At 43.5% G+C, this 17,561-nt stretch overlaps 1 protein-coding gene across 50 annotated transcripts in view; it reads right to left on the bottom strand.

Annotated features, from left to right (window-relative positions):
* Positions 1–2,165: 2,165 nt before the first annotated feature.
* LOC133446996 (protocadherin gamma-C5-like) overlaps positions 2,166–17,561 on the bottom strand; it is a 320,234-nt gene continuing 304,838 nt past the window's right edge. For 35 of the 50 annotated variants that reach the window (XM_061725353.1, XM_061725355.1, XM_061725329.1 and 32 more), the window contains exons 2-5: positions 9,862–9,920; positions 8,950–9,003; positions 6,317–6,414; positions 2,166–4,861 (exon numbers count right to left, since the gene is read on the bottom strand). In XM_061725353.1, coding sequence (XP_061581337.1) covers positions 4,578–4,861; positions 6,317–6,414; positions 8,950–9,003; positions 9,862–9,920 — 495 coding nt within the window. In that variant the 3' untranslated portion in view covers positions 2,166–4,577. Of the gene's footprint in view, positions 4,862–6,316; positions 6,415–8,949; positions 9,004–9,861; positions 9,921–14,324; positions 17,014–17,561 lie in introns of those variants that run through there. The other 15 variants (XM_061725370.1, XM_061725371.1, XM_061725368.1 and 12 more) reach the window with 6 other exon arrangements.

Raw genomic sequence — 17,561 nt, 5'->3', positions numbered from 1 at the left:
AGGCAAACAGGGGAGGATGGGGGCACTCCTTCCTTTCACTTCACTACTGAAGGGTAAAAAAGAAAAAAAAACACTATAAGAGGCGCGGAAACTCACTTCCTGTCCCGCCACTAGCTTCCCACGTCACATCCTACTCTTTCCTCCCATTGATCAGATCCTCCCTGGTCTGAAATGAGACCCCTGTTTCCTCGTTTCCATTTCACTCACTGGGAGAAGGAGGGGAAGTTGTTATTTGTGTCCCAGATTTTTAATAAACAATGAAGCAAATTAGAATAAATTTGATGAGAAGGTTTTCCAGGACGTGTTTTCCCCAGCACTTTTGTGGACTTTTTTTTGGGTGTGTCTGACTTCTTGTGGCTCTGTGACTGACCGGAGAGTATGAGTGTATGTCCGTGGGCTGCCGCATGCCTGTTTGCATGTCCTCATCACATCCAGGAAGTGATGAGGCCTGCTATTCTGTCTTATGTCCAGCCTTGTCTGACTAATGTGGTTACCGCATACAGACGCTCTGTTGTCAGCTTCCTGTGTGCTGCAGCTCCGTTGCTTTGGTCAGCCTTGCTGTACATCTCTAGATGGACGGTGTTTGTCATTCTGTTGTATATGTGTATAATCAGCAGGAATTTGCTTAATTAAGCGACACAGAGTGTTGGGGCATAAAGGGGGCAATAGCTGAACAATCCTCTCATTCTGCTGGGTCTCATCAGGGATGCACAGGGGCAACAGGAGGCTCTGTGAGTCACAGAATGACAAACGCCCGCTAACAAAGTCACTCTGAAACCATTCTAATCCTAAAAGTACATACATAGTGTACTCATATGAATAATACTTTAGTTTCCTTTTATTGTTAAAAAACTAAAATGTAAACTGCCAGCGGATCTTTGGATCTGTGACAACCCTCAGCGCTGCATTTCTTCTGACTCAATCCTCCTGTGTCTGCGTGTGGGATATTCTCCGCTCAAATCTGCCATGTTTCCTGCATATGTCACTCTGCGTTGCCAGGTTTGACTAATGACTGAATATGTTTGCCTTTCTGCGGGTCACTCTGCTCTGCCAAGCTCAGAGTAGCAGCCAGTAATGCCCACTTCATGGATTTGTAATGAAAATGTTGGAAAGACACAAAAAGCATCCTTTCTCTGGGGCCGACAGTTGCTGTGGCAACCAGCTAACATACAGTAAAATGCGTGAGAGGAGCCGGCCATTTTGGGTTTGTGTCTGCAGTGACTGATGTTGACAAGCTGCTGCATGAATAGCTGGGTCAAATTAAGTACCGGTAATTTTACTCAATCAGAAAAATTGTGACCCTTATTTTATATTCCGTATTTTTGAGGTAGTTACTTAAAATGTTTCCTAGCTGCTGGTTTTGTGTAATCTTAAAGCAAGAACTTGCATTGGCTGGCCTCCGAATGGACATTCTGCCTGATTAATTCACAACACTTGCATCATCTCTGTGCCTCCAGCTTCTCTGTCCCTTCTTCCATCCCCCAACATCTGCAGCAGTAATTTAACCCTTCCACTTCTGTTTTTTCTCTGTGATGTCACACAGACTATTTATAGGGATGTGTGTTATCATGTAAAACCATTTGAAAGCCTGAACAGTCTACCATAATCCCAACACAGGATCTGCAAGTTAGAAGATTAAGAGCAAGAGGCTTTGGTGTGAAGAGTGAGAGAGCTGATTTTGATGTCTTCATTTCTTCAGAATCTTTTTTGTGATTTTTTTGTGGCTGTCATGATAGATTGCACTTATTATACAACTAATAAATACATGATGGACGGATATACAGATATAATCTGGGATCCTTATATAATCAGAAAAAAACAGGGTGATGATGCATTACTATTATTTATCATGTGATAGGAGAAGAGCAGTTAAAGTGCAATCCATGCTTAGTTTTAACTGAATCCAAATCTTTTCCTCTCAAAGGCATAAAAAACCCCCCCAAAAAACTGAAGAAATGGGCCTAAAGTGACTAAACAAAACCTTGTGGGACAAGTTAAGAGAGCTGCAGTCACATTTTTTAAAGCAAAGCCAGCTGCGTCTTAAAGCAGTTACGTCTCACAGAGGTGAGTTGCTTTGATTAATGGGATTAATATTGTGCTAAATCACCGCACTCAGCTGCAGCCTGCGCCAACATATGAGCATTAAAACACATAACACATGTAAGTACATTTTTATATGGTTTCTTTTTATTTGAAATGTCAGTGTTCAAGAGAAAATAAAACAGCAATATAAATATTAGCGTAAAAATAAGAGAGTAACGCAGGGATGTGGTGTGGGGGGAGGGGGAGGGGGCTAAGCATTTGATAAGAAAGATAATACAGCAGGATAGAGTAGTATTAATTCAGCAGCAGACGGACTTACACACATATATAATATTTATAATCATTTGTTCATATGGACAGAAAGAGAATGAGAGGCATTCGTTCACAAATGCACGAGATAAAATCACCGCAAAAGAACATTAAGAGGTTACAGAAGGATAGAAACATTTTCTTTTTTTTTGTTTTGCTTTTTTGTCTTTACAGGGTGATAAAAAGATAGTAGAGAGAAAATAAACACAAAAATATGCGCAACACATACCACAAGTTAACTAGTCTACGTGTGTCACTTTGTTTACTTATCTAAAGTTATTTGTAATTCATTTATTTACATTGAAGTGTTAGTTGGCTTCCATGGTGCTTAGTTACTACATTGCAACACAAATTCTTGAAGAGCAAGTCAAATTCTTATTCGCTGCTTTTTTTTAGAACGGTGGTTTGTTATTTTTCTTGAAAAACAAAATGCAACACATTCCAGTAGTGAGCCACGCTTTGTTGAGAGGGACTTTTATTTTGAAAATTGTGGACATGGTCCCTGCTATGCAAACACCTGGCTCATACCATCGACAGGACGGGTATTTATTTACAGTGAAGAGTATCATAGAACAGGGGAGTGGACGGACAGAGGTGAGAGGCAGACAGGCTCAGGTTTCCCATCGATTTAAACAAGAGGAGATACTTCAGAGGACTTGCGAGTGGCTTCTCCTCACCAGCGGGGATGACTGTGCTTGGCTCTGTTGACCTTTGCCAACTGGGTCAGTGCATTAGAGAAAGTTTAGAGGGTGGGCGGGCCTACAGTGGTTCCTCTGTACATTCAGCTAGTAGAGCCAAGGTTGTTTCCCACCCTCTGTTTGACACAGCGGTGCCACCTCAGTCAATGTACCTCTCACTGTACTCCGTCCACTACCCCTGACCCATGCAGGTTTATCTGGCCAACGGGCCTGACAGACAGATGGACGGCAAAGTAAAAACTTCTTATCTTAAACAAACAACTCTTCTATGTAATCGAATCATCTCCCAAAGAAAAAGAACACGTTACTGTGTCACATCAAGATGTTTCTTCAGCACCTCAGGAAAGTGAAGGGAAAAACTCCATCGAGGCCCTAGAGGCTTACAAAGTGTCTAGAAACTCCTAAGCACTTAGGTTTACCACATCTACATGTTCCCCTAAAGACTGACGTGATTACAAACCCAGCATCATCTCCTTTTCGGAATACAAACAGTGCATTTCTCTTGATTTGGCTCTCATCATGGGGTTAATGAGTGAGGGAGGAACTGGCTGGTGTGAGGAGGGGAAGGCAGAAAGTGCAGGGCAGTGGGACATGTCTTCGTCCATCTGGAGTTGTCACACAAGAAGCCAGTCCCTGCTGCTACACCACCTGCATGGACAGTATGGCTTACGATGCAGCGCCATGCCTCCCACTGCCAGCCCTTCCTCTGGGTGCATGCTCAGGTCATAAAAATATCAGAAGATTAAATTCTTATCTTTATTTTATTTTATTTTTTTTAACTATGATCACAAAAGTAATTCCTGTTTTGTGTCAAGTAAATGCTACATGTGCATTATATTGACCTGCGATTGGAGGGAGGAAAATAGATTAAGGACATCCTCCTTGTTGCTTTTGCAATGCATAGTTTGCAACGCTAAACTAGTATATGTGGCTTGATTCTTAATGAGCATGCAGAAGAGTTTTTAATACCTGTCAAACAACAGCTTTATACTTTATGAGCCTGCAAGGCTGATGCTATAGAGAAATCTAATGGATGGCGACAAGTGTACTTTACAATAGCAGACTTTCCACATCAGGGAAAGTGCACAATAAATCCAACATGAATCTCTGAATACATCACTATAGCCTTGTCATCCCAGCAAGGTTCCTTACACTGAATCTCTTTGTCCAAGTTTATTTGATTTTTTTTAAAGAAAAAAAGAAAAGAAAAAAAACTAAAACAAAACGGTAACCCACCATACCCTACCAAAAATATCTAGCCACATAGATTACGTGAACAATACTAAACCTTTAGCACATCACAGGCTAGTAACACTAATAACAGCCTTCATCACATTCGGGTTCTTTGAAGACACTTTCAAAGAACCACCAACAACGTCCATGTGGTCAAAAATTGACTTGCTGTCAATATTTGGCAATCATGAGTGACAGCAGTGCAGTGAGATACCTAATGGTGGGGTGTGGGGGGTCGGATTTCGCATCATAATCAGACCAGCATCGTCATCCCTTCACCATCTCCGTCCCGATCTACTTCTTCTCCTTCTTGGTGGACTTCTTTTTGGAGGCGGGGGTTTGGGCAGCCTTGGGGGGCTCGACTTGGGCTGCAGCCTGAGGAGGGGGCAGTGCTTGCTGAGCGGCCTGCTGGGCGGTGGCCTGCTGCTGTTGGGGGTTGGAGGTGAGGGTGGCCGTGCTGCCGGGGATGTAGACGTTCTGGCGGTAGTCGGGCACGTGCTGCAGGGTGAACTGGGGGCTGTAGCGGGTGCTCAGACCCATGGTGCCGGGCCCGAGAGTGGCCGTAGCCTCACTTACTTCTGGGGAGAAGAGAAATAGAGTGGGGGATATGAGGGATAAGGATGGAGAGGAGAAGAGGGTGAAACATGTTAGGCAAGTGTTTGAAAGTTTTAGTCTGACAGTTTTAGTTTGTTTAACAAAGAAGAAGTGAAATGAAAACTGTTTAGAAAAGGAGATTAAAACCGTTTCTAAAAGCTTGTCTACAGGAGAGGAGGTGGTGTGAACATCAGATCAAAAACAAGCAGAAAGTGCCAGCGTGCTGAGCTAAAAACTGTGCACATTTATGGAGAAAAAGAACAAAAAAGAACAAAAAAGGTGGAACGGGTCCTACAGAATAGCTGACTGCGTGAAAAGGTATTTTTGTGTTATAGGGACAGCAATTTTGTCTCCATAGTGTGGTGATTTTTATTTTTGGATGTCTTTTGAGCATGACTGTGTGTGCATGACGTAGCTGCTCAGCTCATAATTCTCCCACAGCCCCTGCATTGCAGAGCCGAGACACAAGCATTCCCTCCCCCCATCTTGGAGCTTCTCTCACCCTACATAAACACACACATGCACATAAAGAAAGTAAAAAAATTCCTGTAACTGTGCTGGATTTCATGGAACAAAAACATCCCTGAAAACAACACTTTTCTCTAATTGTCGCATCCTGCCCATCAACATATCGAGGGGAGATGACCTTCAGTGTTTATCACGGTCATTGTTTGCTCTTTTTTCCCTGACAACTCTGACTGATCATTCTGTCCAACCTTGTGCTGACACACACGCTACCATCATGCCCTGGACACAGACTCTTCTCTGCAGTGGAAAAATTCCACATAACATCCTGAGCGGCGTCCAAGTGTGGACGTGTGTGGACGGAGGAAGATGTGATGTGTTAAAATAAACACTGGAAATAACAACCCGAGTCTGTTTGGCACTCACACTCGAGTAGTTTCTATCTCCATCTTCTCTGTTTATTCTTACCCAGCCTGCTTTTATTCAATCTATTGGTATTTTTACATAAATTACAAATCCTCGCACAGTTCCAGCCTGACGATGACTCACTGTGTGTGCGTGCCTCTGTGGTGTGGTACCAGCAGAACAGCTTTGAAAGATGAGGATATGTGTTGGTAACTCTGCTTATGAGAAAACACTGAGCTTGTGACGAGTGTGTACAGTGAACACACGTATCTCTTGTGTTTCTAAATTCAACACTTCAACTGTGCTGTGGAGAAAGTGCATGCGATTGTGTCCATAGTCCAGCTCTGGGTACTTATTAGCTTGCGAACATTGGGTGGAAACATCAATGTGAACTGGGAGGGTTTTATCAATAAGCAAGTCTGGCTAGTTGCCCTCCAACAAAACAGAAAGCTACACAAACCACCACTTCCCACGCTCCATGTGCATGTGTAAAGAAATAAATATGTCAGGAGGCGAGATGATGAACTGATTGGAAGGAAGGAAAAAAGCTGAGGCGGTATAGGACTCACCGTTAGCTGCTGCCATCAAGGCCTGGAGCTGCTCAGCTTCGGTAGGGGGCTGGGGCCAGGGGCCAGTTCCCATGGCAACCTCAGGTCCTCCAGCCGCTCTGTGGGGAGAATGAGGAGAGAAAGAGCTCTAAGTAAATGGTGGTTCATCCTCAACATTGTGTGTGTTTAGCTCGCTGGCCTGACAGTTGGTGGGTCATAATGTAAAAGCAAAGCAGTTGACAGTGGACTCAGCAAGAGTAACAAAGAGGATGTAAAGTGTACAGAATGGGGTGTGTCTCAAACAAAAGCACACTTTCATTAAGGCATGAACAACTGCATCTGCACACAGCAGCGAGTGTGTCGGCGTATGCACTGGAAACATTCACACACTCTCCAATATAACCGTGAGCACCAAGCCGTCGAGTAAACCTGATTAAATATTTAATGATACCACCTTTAAAGGAAATAGTTCTCGAAACAGTCACACACGCACAGAGCTCAGCAAGCGATGAACATTTCCATCTGGGAAAGTTTTACCTTCAAAAGCCTGGTTTATTTACAATCTGCAATTTGCATGTGGGGCTAACAAAGGAGAAACAGAAATGATCCTGCGTGCATGCCAACCTACTCCAATGCCACCAGTTTTCCAACATAAGCTCTAAAACTGGCAACTAGGTCACAGTGCTTTAATCTTGCCTTAAACTCCGGCCAAAGAAATGCCCATCTTTTCATTTTTAGAAGGTAAAGACAAACAAACTGCAGTGTACTTGCAAACAGTACACCACAGCAGGTGATGACCCATTTATCCATTCAGCCTATCCTAGATGTCATTGGGTGAGAGTTGGGACACACCTAGGATACGCCAACAGTCCATCACAGAAACAATCACGTAAACTCACACTAACTCTACCCTTTCCAATTTGAAATCACAAATAAACCTCACATGGATGCTTATTGGAAGACCATGCAAGCTCCACAAAGAAAGAGCTCAGCAAGGATTCAAACAGACAACCTTCTGACAATGAGGCAAGAATGCAAACCACCACTCATCACTTTGCTGCCTGCAGAAACATTAATAGAGCTCATTTCATTATATTAAAAGTGCTACACAAAAAATAAAAACCACTCACGCTGCACAGCTACTTCTGCTGCTTCTTAGAGCATAAATAATGTACTTGCAATAGATTATACCACAAGCTGGTTGCTTAACTATTTTGGCGGATAAATGACCTCAAAACACTTAGTGGAATTCCAAGGGTAAAAGATTAATCATAAATGAAAGCAGGACTGTAATGTGAGGCACAATGAAAAGGTTTGACTTTATTTACCCTGACTGTAGAAATAGAGGAACAACGAATGATCTACAGGGAGTAGAGAATGGTGTCCTGCATATATGGTGTCATGAAGAGACGCTCTTTCAAGCACCGACCAGAAGTGTTCCTCTTTTAACTGGTGATTACACCCGTCGTTTATTTGTTTTTGCTCCTTTTAAATTAAGTTAACTAACAAATAGAAAGTCAGTCAAATAGAATCCTCACACTGTCTTAAAAGCTTAAAACAGAAGATAGTGAGTTAAATACACAGGATGCAAGTAGGAAGCCTCTTTTCTGCTCAAAACTTAATAAAGGGCCTCTGACAAATTGGTCTGCTCTGAAGAATTTAGAGAAAGTAAAGGACATATCTGCCCTGTTGACAGGAAGGCTGCCAGGCTGCACTGCCAAAACTCACAGGTGGTTCTCAGTTTCCTGCCAGAGGAAGGCTGAGGGAGAGTCCTGCGCCAGGTAGCTGAAGAGATACAAGTCTCCATGCAGTCAAGGCAGCCATTTTGTGCTGATTCACACAGTTTAAGATAAAAGTGAATGCTTCATTTATGCTAAATTAGCATCTCTTTGTGCTTATCACATCCTGTGGTTTTGTGGAGTTTCCTGTGGTGAGAATTATCACTTCCTGTGGCCTCGACTGCACACTGTGGACCAGAAGGATGTCCAGACAGGAAGATCTTTTTTCTTTTTTCTTTTGGCAACCTTAAACAACATCCTTTTTTCTCTTTCTTGCTCTCTCTGGTTAGAAATACTTCATGACATTAACTTCAAACTTAATTTAAGTCCATTCCTCTTGTCACATGGTCTACATCTGTGACACATTTTGACTTCAACAGTTTAGCATTTTCAAGCACGAGGGCAGATGTTTTCTATTATCTTCTAGTCTGTAAATCACATCTATGTAGTGATGTTGAGCTACAACCATCACAGACAGACATCGAAGGCAACACTTCACGGCAAAAGCAAGTCTCGCAGTAGTTTAATGACTATATGTGTAGCACAGATACAAGGCAGAGCAAATCTACAAAACACTGCACACAAACGCGTCACAGTCCTTTCTACGCCACAGCAGGCATTGTGGCCTATGCACATCAATCAACAAAAAACCCCATCAAACTTTTAGGGAGAGTACGACAGAAGCTATGGGTTAGGTGCATCTACACACAGCACAGCACTCAACTCCAATACACTACCTAGAGGATTTCAGTCACTCTCTGCCCTTATCAGTGCATCAAATGCTGCCTCCGCTGAGAAATCATGTGACAAAACTGACCACTGATCAGCTGGTAAGGACAGACAGTGACCATACAGTGTCTAAGTCTAAATTAGTACCTTGTCCCACTCTTCGGCGTCCATCGTATGTGTGTACCGTACGGCATGTGGGGACTAAAAACACAACAGGTTATACAGCCTGAAAGAACCATTGTGAATTTGACTGAGGGCTACTGTCAATTTAAACAAAAGTACATTTACACAGACTTAGTGAAAACTAGACACCTGCATTCTATTGTCTTTCCTTTTTATTGCATTTTAAGATTGATTATGTGTGAGGTATACATAATCTCAAAGGCATTCTCAAACAAGAGTGTCTCAGAGTCTCCTGACAACAGAGCGTTTTGCCCCAGCTGGTGTGTTTCAAGGAGAGAATGTGATATGCAATCACAGTTGGGAAAACTCCCACTGCACGCATTCCACTTTGACCAAAACAACATGGGCAAAGAGCAACACACATGCTCACTAACTACTGAATAGAAACACACACTCCATCGACTGCCGTGTCATCGGGAATCCACAGATCCGATGTCAAATAATGTATCAGATGGAGGAAAATGAAAAGAGCGAGATGGATAAACACTGTATCCCATCCCCCCCACTTCTAGCCCTGGTCCCCGTCCCTCATCAGCAGTACTGAGTGATGGTGCACAGGCTTAGGGAGTGCAGAGGCAAGCAGCAGCAGAGGAGGGGGAGGGGAGTGGAAGCTGCGGCAGCCATTTTATAAACCAGCCTGGAAACAAGCAGAGATGCTCGTTCTGGAGGCTGAATCAGGAATCTGAACTCACTGAGTTGCATCACTCGCTAAACTGCGACTACATAAGTCATCTTGAGACTTTGGCATAATCAGAGCCTAATAATCGGTGCCTTGCAGGGACATGGTTTACAGCACTCACAACACCCCCCTATCATCCTTTTTCACTTATTAAGCAATAATGTGGTGATCACATCTCTGTGTGCGTGTTTACTCACCCGCTAGGTCCAGGTCTCTGTCCCTGTGTGAAGCGCCAGTCATTGTTGGGGGGCTTTTGCTGTGAAAAGAACAGAAGATGCAACATGAAATGGACATTTCACTGCAGCAGCAGGCTTCCAAGGTGCCTGTGTGGACTCTGTAGCTGAAACATCTGCATTTGACACATGTAGATATGCTTTTATGTGATTCAGATAAGCATTTTGAGCTTACCAGTGAGTCTCAAAAAAAAAAAGAAGGGCTACAGATGGCCACATATGTATAGCTGTATGTTCAAGCATCCATGTTGCTCTAAAAGCTGTGGGGCTTCAAATGCTACACAGGACCATGTGCACATTCAGATACACACACGCTCTGGGGTCCTGCTTATACAGACTGGACTCAACATTGCAAACAAAAAGGCAGATGGTAGGAAAAAGAGAGAAAGATGATTATCCAAGTGAGCACTGAGACGATTAACAGAAAAATTCACCTAAGCAGCCAGAAGATGAACAAGACACCAGAAGGGTTATCTGAAAAGGTTGCAGTGCATATAGAGAGGGGCCGAAAAAGCATATCAGGAGAGGGAAAACATGTAAAAGTGAGACAAAACTATGTCATTTTGTTGTAGGAAAGACTTATAACCTTCACTGACTTCTCTTACCAAAATACAATTAACATATGCAAAGAACACAAAGAATCCTAAATAAAGTTATGGGTCGTTTGCAGTTATGCAACCAAAACTTTAATGGAGAAACACTTTTGCTGGTGACTTAACACAGATAAAAGCCTCTCTCCTCTCGGTACATTCCTGCTCCTCACTATTAATGTCTTGGAGTGTGCACTCCTGTACACTTCTACCTCAATGGCCATGTTACTATGTCTTTTCCATTTCTCCAGCTTTTCCTCTCTCTTTCAGGCTCTCTTGTTGTGTGGCGATGCGGTGAATAGAGCCCTGGCTTGGCTCCAGATTCTGCTGCCTAATAGACACAAGAGCTCCTTAGAGAGAGAGGGGCCAGCAGCATGATGCGCTGCATTATTAAAAGAGCTGTCCTACCCAAGGGAATGGAAGGAAAGCAGAGAGCAGCAGAGAAAAATGAAGGACACAATCCACCAAAGAAATTCTCCATATAGGAATGGATAAGCTGGTGATTATGTTGACTGGTGCATCTGCCACTGCACAGGCAAATAAAGAATATAAACCCACCCACCAGTGAACGGAAACTTATGAATGTCACAGAAGCATGAAAGCGGTTTGTTTAAACAAATCAAAGGGAGAGTGATGGTTAGTACTGGATCTAAATAGCCAAAACAAGCGACCACAAGTAACAAACCAAACCCAGCAAGTATTTATTACAACATGAATACCCGTAAAGGGTATTTTAAATGTAGAGTTCGATCAATGTTTAAAGTCTAAAAATGGATTCAGAGATGGAAACGTGGGTGTGTGAGTCTGAGCTGTAAGGCGTGAAAAAAAAGACCAATATGGAGTCAAACCTCCACAGAAAGAGGCCCAGCATTCCAGCTGTGTGACTCCCTCTTGCCACACACATTCAGACACACTCTTGTCAGTTTTGAGGTCAGATCTCACTGCAGGCATGTCGAGGAAAGTATCATTTGCCGGCACACTGTTCTGCATAGCGGGCTTTACTGTAGGTCATCACCTTCCACGATACTGTTGAAACGTATTCGAGAAAAAACTGACGGAATAGCAAAAAAACCAACACTTCTGTGCAATAATACAAGTTTAAAAGCTTGAAAAGAAATAAAACCTCTTTGACTTCTTATCCAGTTATAATCATTATCAAAAGGCTGAAGATGCTACGTTTTTACAGCAGAAATTCTGTCAGACAGACTGATCACCCACATGCTCAGCTCATCCCTCACAAATGGAAGATATAGAATACACTGGTCTGCTTCCTGAACATTTTTCCACAGACTCAAAGAGCCGTGTGGCATCTCTTAGAGAATTACAACCCCACTGTGTCATGCAGGTCTGACAGAGGACTAGCATGTTCAGTGGGTTTTCAGGGGTATAAACTGAACTGACACATCTGGATGCCATTCAACACATTTGTGAGTGAATTTTGGAAAAACATCTGGTTTACTGTTTGACCCCTTCATGATACATGTATATTACCTGAATGTAAAAGTATTAGAAACACACTATTGTCCCAGGGGAAGTGTAAAAAAAGACCTGTACACTTCCTACAAACAGTTTCGCTTGTGCTCCATTCTCACTTGTCCACACATGATAACTAGTAAAAAAAAAAAAAAGTATGCTGGGCTGCTGTGATCTTTTTAAGTTACAGAATTTAACTTTTACAAACCGAAGACTGTCTTTGTATTTATCATGGCAATGAAAGTCAAGATACTGTCAAAAAAAAACAAAACATAAATTCTCCACAAGAGCTGAGCTTAGCACTGGCACATCAGGACATCACAACTTCATTTAAAGGGTAATGAATAGGGTATATATATATATATATATATATATATATATATATATATGACTAAATAAATGACTTAACTATAGTTTCACTGAACAGCGTGAGCCAGTTTGTTGCTTGTTCACCTTTATCATCCATGAAAAAGGCAAATTTACAAAACACATGGCCTGACTCAGAGCACATACAAACCCTAACAAACTCTGAGAGTCTCGGTGGCAAAGACAAGAACTCAAACGCATGAGAATACTCCATTCTGATGTCATGGCGATGCTGATAAATAGCATGCCAGTATGGCGAACATTATGTGTGTCATCTACATGCATTTTAAGCTTTTTGCATGCCTGTTTTACACCATTAAAATGTTGCAGTTGAGTGGAAACTACAGGACACCGTGTCATCCTTTCAGAGTTAAATGGATATAATGACACACAAAGCAAGGAAGACTGAGTAGTCAAAAACATGTGACATGACATGGCTTGTCATGTTAAGAGAGCCTATTGACAAAAGATTCTCAGAAAAGATGGAAGAAGGAGACTTAGTGAGTCAAGCACATGATATGCTTCAATACACTTTCATTCCCCACAAACTTTCTACGCTCACACATGCTTGAATAGTGTGGCAAGACACCATAAAACAGATGAAAAGAGGACATAAAGACGGGCAGTGGGGGGACCCTAAGGCTCCAGGGTCCAGCTAAAATTACACACTCCTAGAGGGCTCTTTGCTTCATGATTTGTATGCATGATCTCATGCTCAAAAGTACGTAAACTCCCATAGTAATGGCTGGTGCTGTACAGCCATAATGGCTCCTGTCCCTGTAGCACACGTGCACGAAGCTGTCCTTCCATTCCAGTAAGCTTTTCTCTTTTTTTCCCAGTGTTATCCTCAATGCACACGTGTCACTAGAGCAAGACGACAGATGGCACCCTGCTGACCTCAGGGCCAACATAGTTTAGAGCAGTTTATGTAGGGCAATGTCACGTTAAACAGAAGAACTGTATCTTTGCTTAACAGAGTCTAAGGTAAATAACATTAAAGGAAAACATAACTATAGTAACAGCCTCCCATAATCAGCTCTTCTTTATAATGACAGAGGAAAATCCTGGGGATAAATAGATTAACTTTGACAAAACTTGTCTTTTTTTCCTCCCTAATCAAATTCCACAAAAGTGAGTCACCATGATAAAAACACTGTGGGCCATTTTTTTTTTCCCTGACAGTGACTGGATTCAACCACCAAATAAGTGGTCTGTGTCTTCTGCATGTGACTATTATCTGCTCATCATTCATTCAAAAGCCACTTAAAAAACATGAAAAGAGGGATCTGAAAAGGGCAATTAGAAAGAGCTGCACTGATTAGATGTTGCAAAAGCAGCTACACATGTGACGGTGAGTCCTGGAACCAATCACCAAAGGTCCAGAGGATAACAGGAAGTCTAGGGTCAGTCCTGTGACCCTGTGAATTCCTGTTTTTCAGCTACTGCTTTATTCAATGGACCTTTCACTCCACCCTCTCATCATTTTTCTTCTCCTTCAAACCCACCCCCATCTCTCCCTCTGTCATCCTGTTCTCCTCTGTCTCCCAGTTGTTCTACTGAGCCAGCTCTGTACAACACCATTTTCATCTGGATGCCTCCTCCTCTCCATTTGTTAGACGCCACAGTCTTTCTTCCTTTCATCTTTTTTGTCATGTCAGCTACCTTGTTTTCTCTTCACTCTTTCTGCATCTGCCCCCCATTTTTGTAAAAAAAAGATTACAACTTATGTTTTAAAGTAAACATATGTCCTAGCTTTGGGTAAGAAGTGCATAGTTTTTACTTTGCCCTACCTGTCTAGTACCTGTCTAGTAAAACAACAAAGCTGTCAGAGACAGATTTTCCAGAAAAATAAGTGGCTCAGATAAAATGTTCCCACATCAGAATTTGTTTTTTCTTTACACATAATAAGATATTAAAAGGTTCAAAGGTCTGCACATGCACACTGAAACACCTGTCATCTTAACAGTGGAAGACTTTTGGTCTCAGTTAAGCCCTCACCTCACTGGCTGAGTTCATAAGGTGCTTCCTGCTGAGTGTCATGTTGAGAGTGTTGTTGTGACTCAGCATGGGTGTCTTCATAAATACAAAGTCACTTCGGCTAGAAATGGTGGAGTAGCAGGGTCTATAGGTGCGTGTGTGAGAATCCTGTGGACCCCCAACAACTTCCATATATCGTATGGGTCCATCACTGTTGAGCTGAAGGTGCAGGTCTTTGCTGGGCCTCTGATGGTAGCGGGAGGACCTGTGGTTACCGTAACAGCAGCAATCAGAATCTTCAAACCCTGGGCTGCGGTGCCGTAGGCAGCGCACCATGAGAACAACAAACGTGATGAAGGACACAGCTGACACACAGGCCAGAGAGATGATAAGATAGAAAGTAATATCCGACATCCCAGTGCGGTTGTAGAAGTGGTTGTGGCGAGGGCTTACTGGAGCTTCGTTGACTGTGCTCTTCTCATCCACAGTTACTGTTATGTTCACAGAGCTGGACTTTGGTGGTTCACCATTATCCTGAATGATGACTGTTATGTCATATGTTGAACCATCTTCCTCCTTTGCCCAATTGCGTGCTGTGCGGAGCTCCCCAGTGTGGACCCCGATACGGAACATGCCCGCATTTGGTCCAGGGGCTATTGAGTAAAACAACCAAGCATTGTGCCCACTGTCTGCATCTACCGCAACCAGTTTAATTATGAAGTACCCCGGTGTGGCAGATGGGGGCACAGTGAGCTGCAATCTTTTGCCTTTAGGGTAGGAGGGATGAACAATGGCTGGTGCATTATCATTCACATCAACCAAAAACACGTGCACAGTAACGTTTGTTGTCCGTGAGGGCACACCAGAATCCCGGGCCTGCACCTCAATACGGAAAGCATTGAGTTGTTCATAATCCAGAGAACGCATGCTATAGATACGGCCACTTTCTGGGTTAATGTACACATAAGATGATATGGGAGAGCCCTGTACCATGCTGGGAAGGATTGAATATGAGATTTGAGCATTTTCACCAAGGTCTGGGTCGGTGGCAGAAACAGCAGCAATGGGGGAGCTGGGGGCATTGTTCTCTGGGATATCCACAGAGTACGAAGGCTGCGAGAAGGTGGGGGTATTGTCATTTACATCTGAGAGCTTCACCACAAAGGTGGTTTGTGATGAAAGGGGAGGGGTGCCAGCATCAGAAGCCCTGATGACCACTGTGTACTCTGGCACAGTCTCACGGTCCAGTTTGCCAACAGTGGTGAGTCTGTAGTCCATGCCATTAGCTGAATTAAGTTTGAATGGCAAACCTGGTGGAATAGTTAATGTGACTTCCCCATTGGCACCCGAGTCCTGGTCCCTTGCACTTATGAGTGCTATTACGGTCTCTGCTGGTGAATCTTCCCTGATGGAACTGGTCAGTGACGTCACAGTCACCCCTGGCGCATTGTCATTCACGTCAACTATGTCTATTATGACGTTGCAGGAGCCTTCCATAGCGGGGGAACCACCATCTCTGGCCTGCACTGTGATGTGATATGCTGAAGCTTTCTCATAATCCACATCACCCTTCACGTGGATCTCTCCACTTTTTGCATCCACGCTGAACAGCTGGAGAACACGTTCCGGTGTGAATTTACTAAACAGGAAGGATATTTCACCATTGTTACCCGTATCCGCGTCCGTCGCGTTTAATTTCGTCACTAAAGTGCCTCGTGCAACATTTTCTAAAAGCGTAACTTTCCTTACCGGCTCGTCAAACACCGGCGCATTGTCATTTACGTCCAAAAGTTTAATGAGCAGAAGTGTGGAGCCAGATTTCTCTGGCTGACCCCCATCCACAGCTGTGAGCAACAGGCGAAACGAGGCCTGCATCTCCCTGTCCAAAGGTTTATCCACCACTAGCTCCGGAAACTTGCTGCCATCACTTTTACTTTGCACATTTAACACAAAAAAGTCGTTTGATGCCACATGGTAAGTGCGTAAAGAGTTGGTACCCACGTCTGGATCGTGCGCACTCTCCAAACGAAAGCGCGTCCCTGGCGCAGCCGCTTCTGAAACCTCCAAAGAAATGTTCCTGGTTGAAAACTGCGGCGCATTGTCATTCACATCCAAAACATTCACAACAACTCGATGAATCTCCAAAGGTTCCTCCAGAAGTAGCTGGAGGTGTAGTGAACACGTTGAACTCTGTTCACACAGTTGTTCTCTGTCGATTTTTTGTTTAATAACCAAATCACCGGTGGCATGTTTCACCTCGAAGTACTGCACAGCTGAGTCGGACACCACTCGTAACCTCCTCTGAACAATCCCCTGGGCGGATGAACTTAAATCTTTGGCGATGTTCCCAACCACGGAGCCCGGGCTTAGTTCTTCCGACACGGAATAACTGAGCTGACCGGACACAGAGGAGACGCAGGCCAGATAGAAGTAAATCCTCCACAGCCTCCCACCTCCAGAGCGCTTCCTCTGTCTGGAGTCCATTGTGCTGCGCTCCCAGGATCGGAGAAGTTTATAACTTTTCCTTTCGCCGTAACGTATCCATTTTGGCGTCACACGAGGCTGTACGGCTCGATTTTAACATTTCCATTCTAAAAGCAAAGTTATCGTCAGTTTTGACCTGATCATGACGGAAACTTAAAAGAAAACGGGACCGAAAATAAAAGTATTCTCTGGCTCCACTAAAACTCTATGCTCTGTCTCCTCCGCCTCGCTCTCCTCATGGGCGGGGAGAGACCACAGAGGCCTCCCCTCCCATTGGAAGACAGGGCTGGACCAGCTCTGTCTCACACACACACACACACACACACACACACACACACACACACACACACACACACACACACACACACACACACACACACACACACACACACACACACACACACACACACACACACACACACACACACACACACAACTTCTCAGTGACATGCCTTCCACAGACAGGGCATCCAGTGTGAGTGTTCTAAAGACTGAGGACAAAACTAAAGGTGGGTATAAAAGGAAGATTAGTTTGAAAATTATACAATATTTTCAAAATTATAATGCATAATATTGACAAAATATTTCTAAATAACGTTTAATTTTATTTTACTGGAAGAAACGAAAGCAGGAAGATTCAGTCACGTGCTTTGAGTGACCCCCCTCACCATGAATGGTCCTCGCGGTGAAAACAATGTGTCAAGCAGATGTCACTTACACATATAATACTCTTAGTATCCGCATGGGGGCATGATTTCCAAACTGGTTTTCACG

Source organism: Cololabis saira, chromosome 7, assembly GCF_033807715.1.
Source record: "Cololabis saira isolate AMF1-May2022 chromosome 7, fColSai1.1, whole genome shotgun sequence".
NCBI classification, from domain to species: domain Eukaryota; kingdom Metazoa; phylum Chordata; class Actinopteri; order Beloniformes; family Belonidae; genus Cololabis; species Cololabis saira.
Note: the sequence above shows the minus strand (reverse complement) of the source record. Positions and strands in the feature narration are given on the sequence as shown.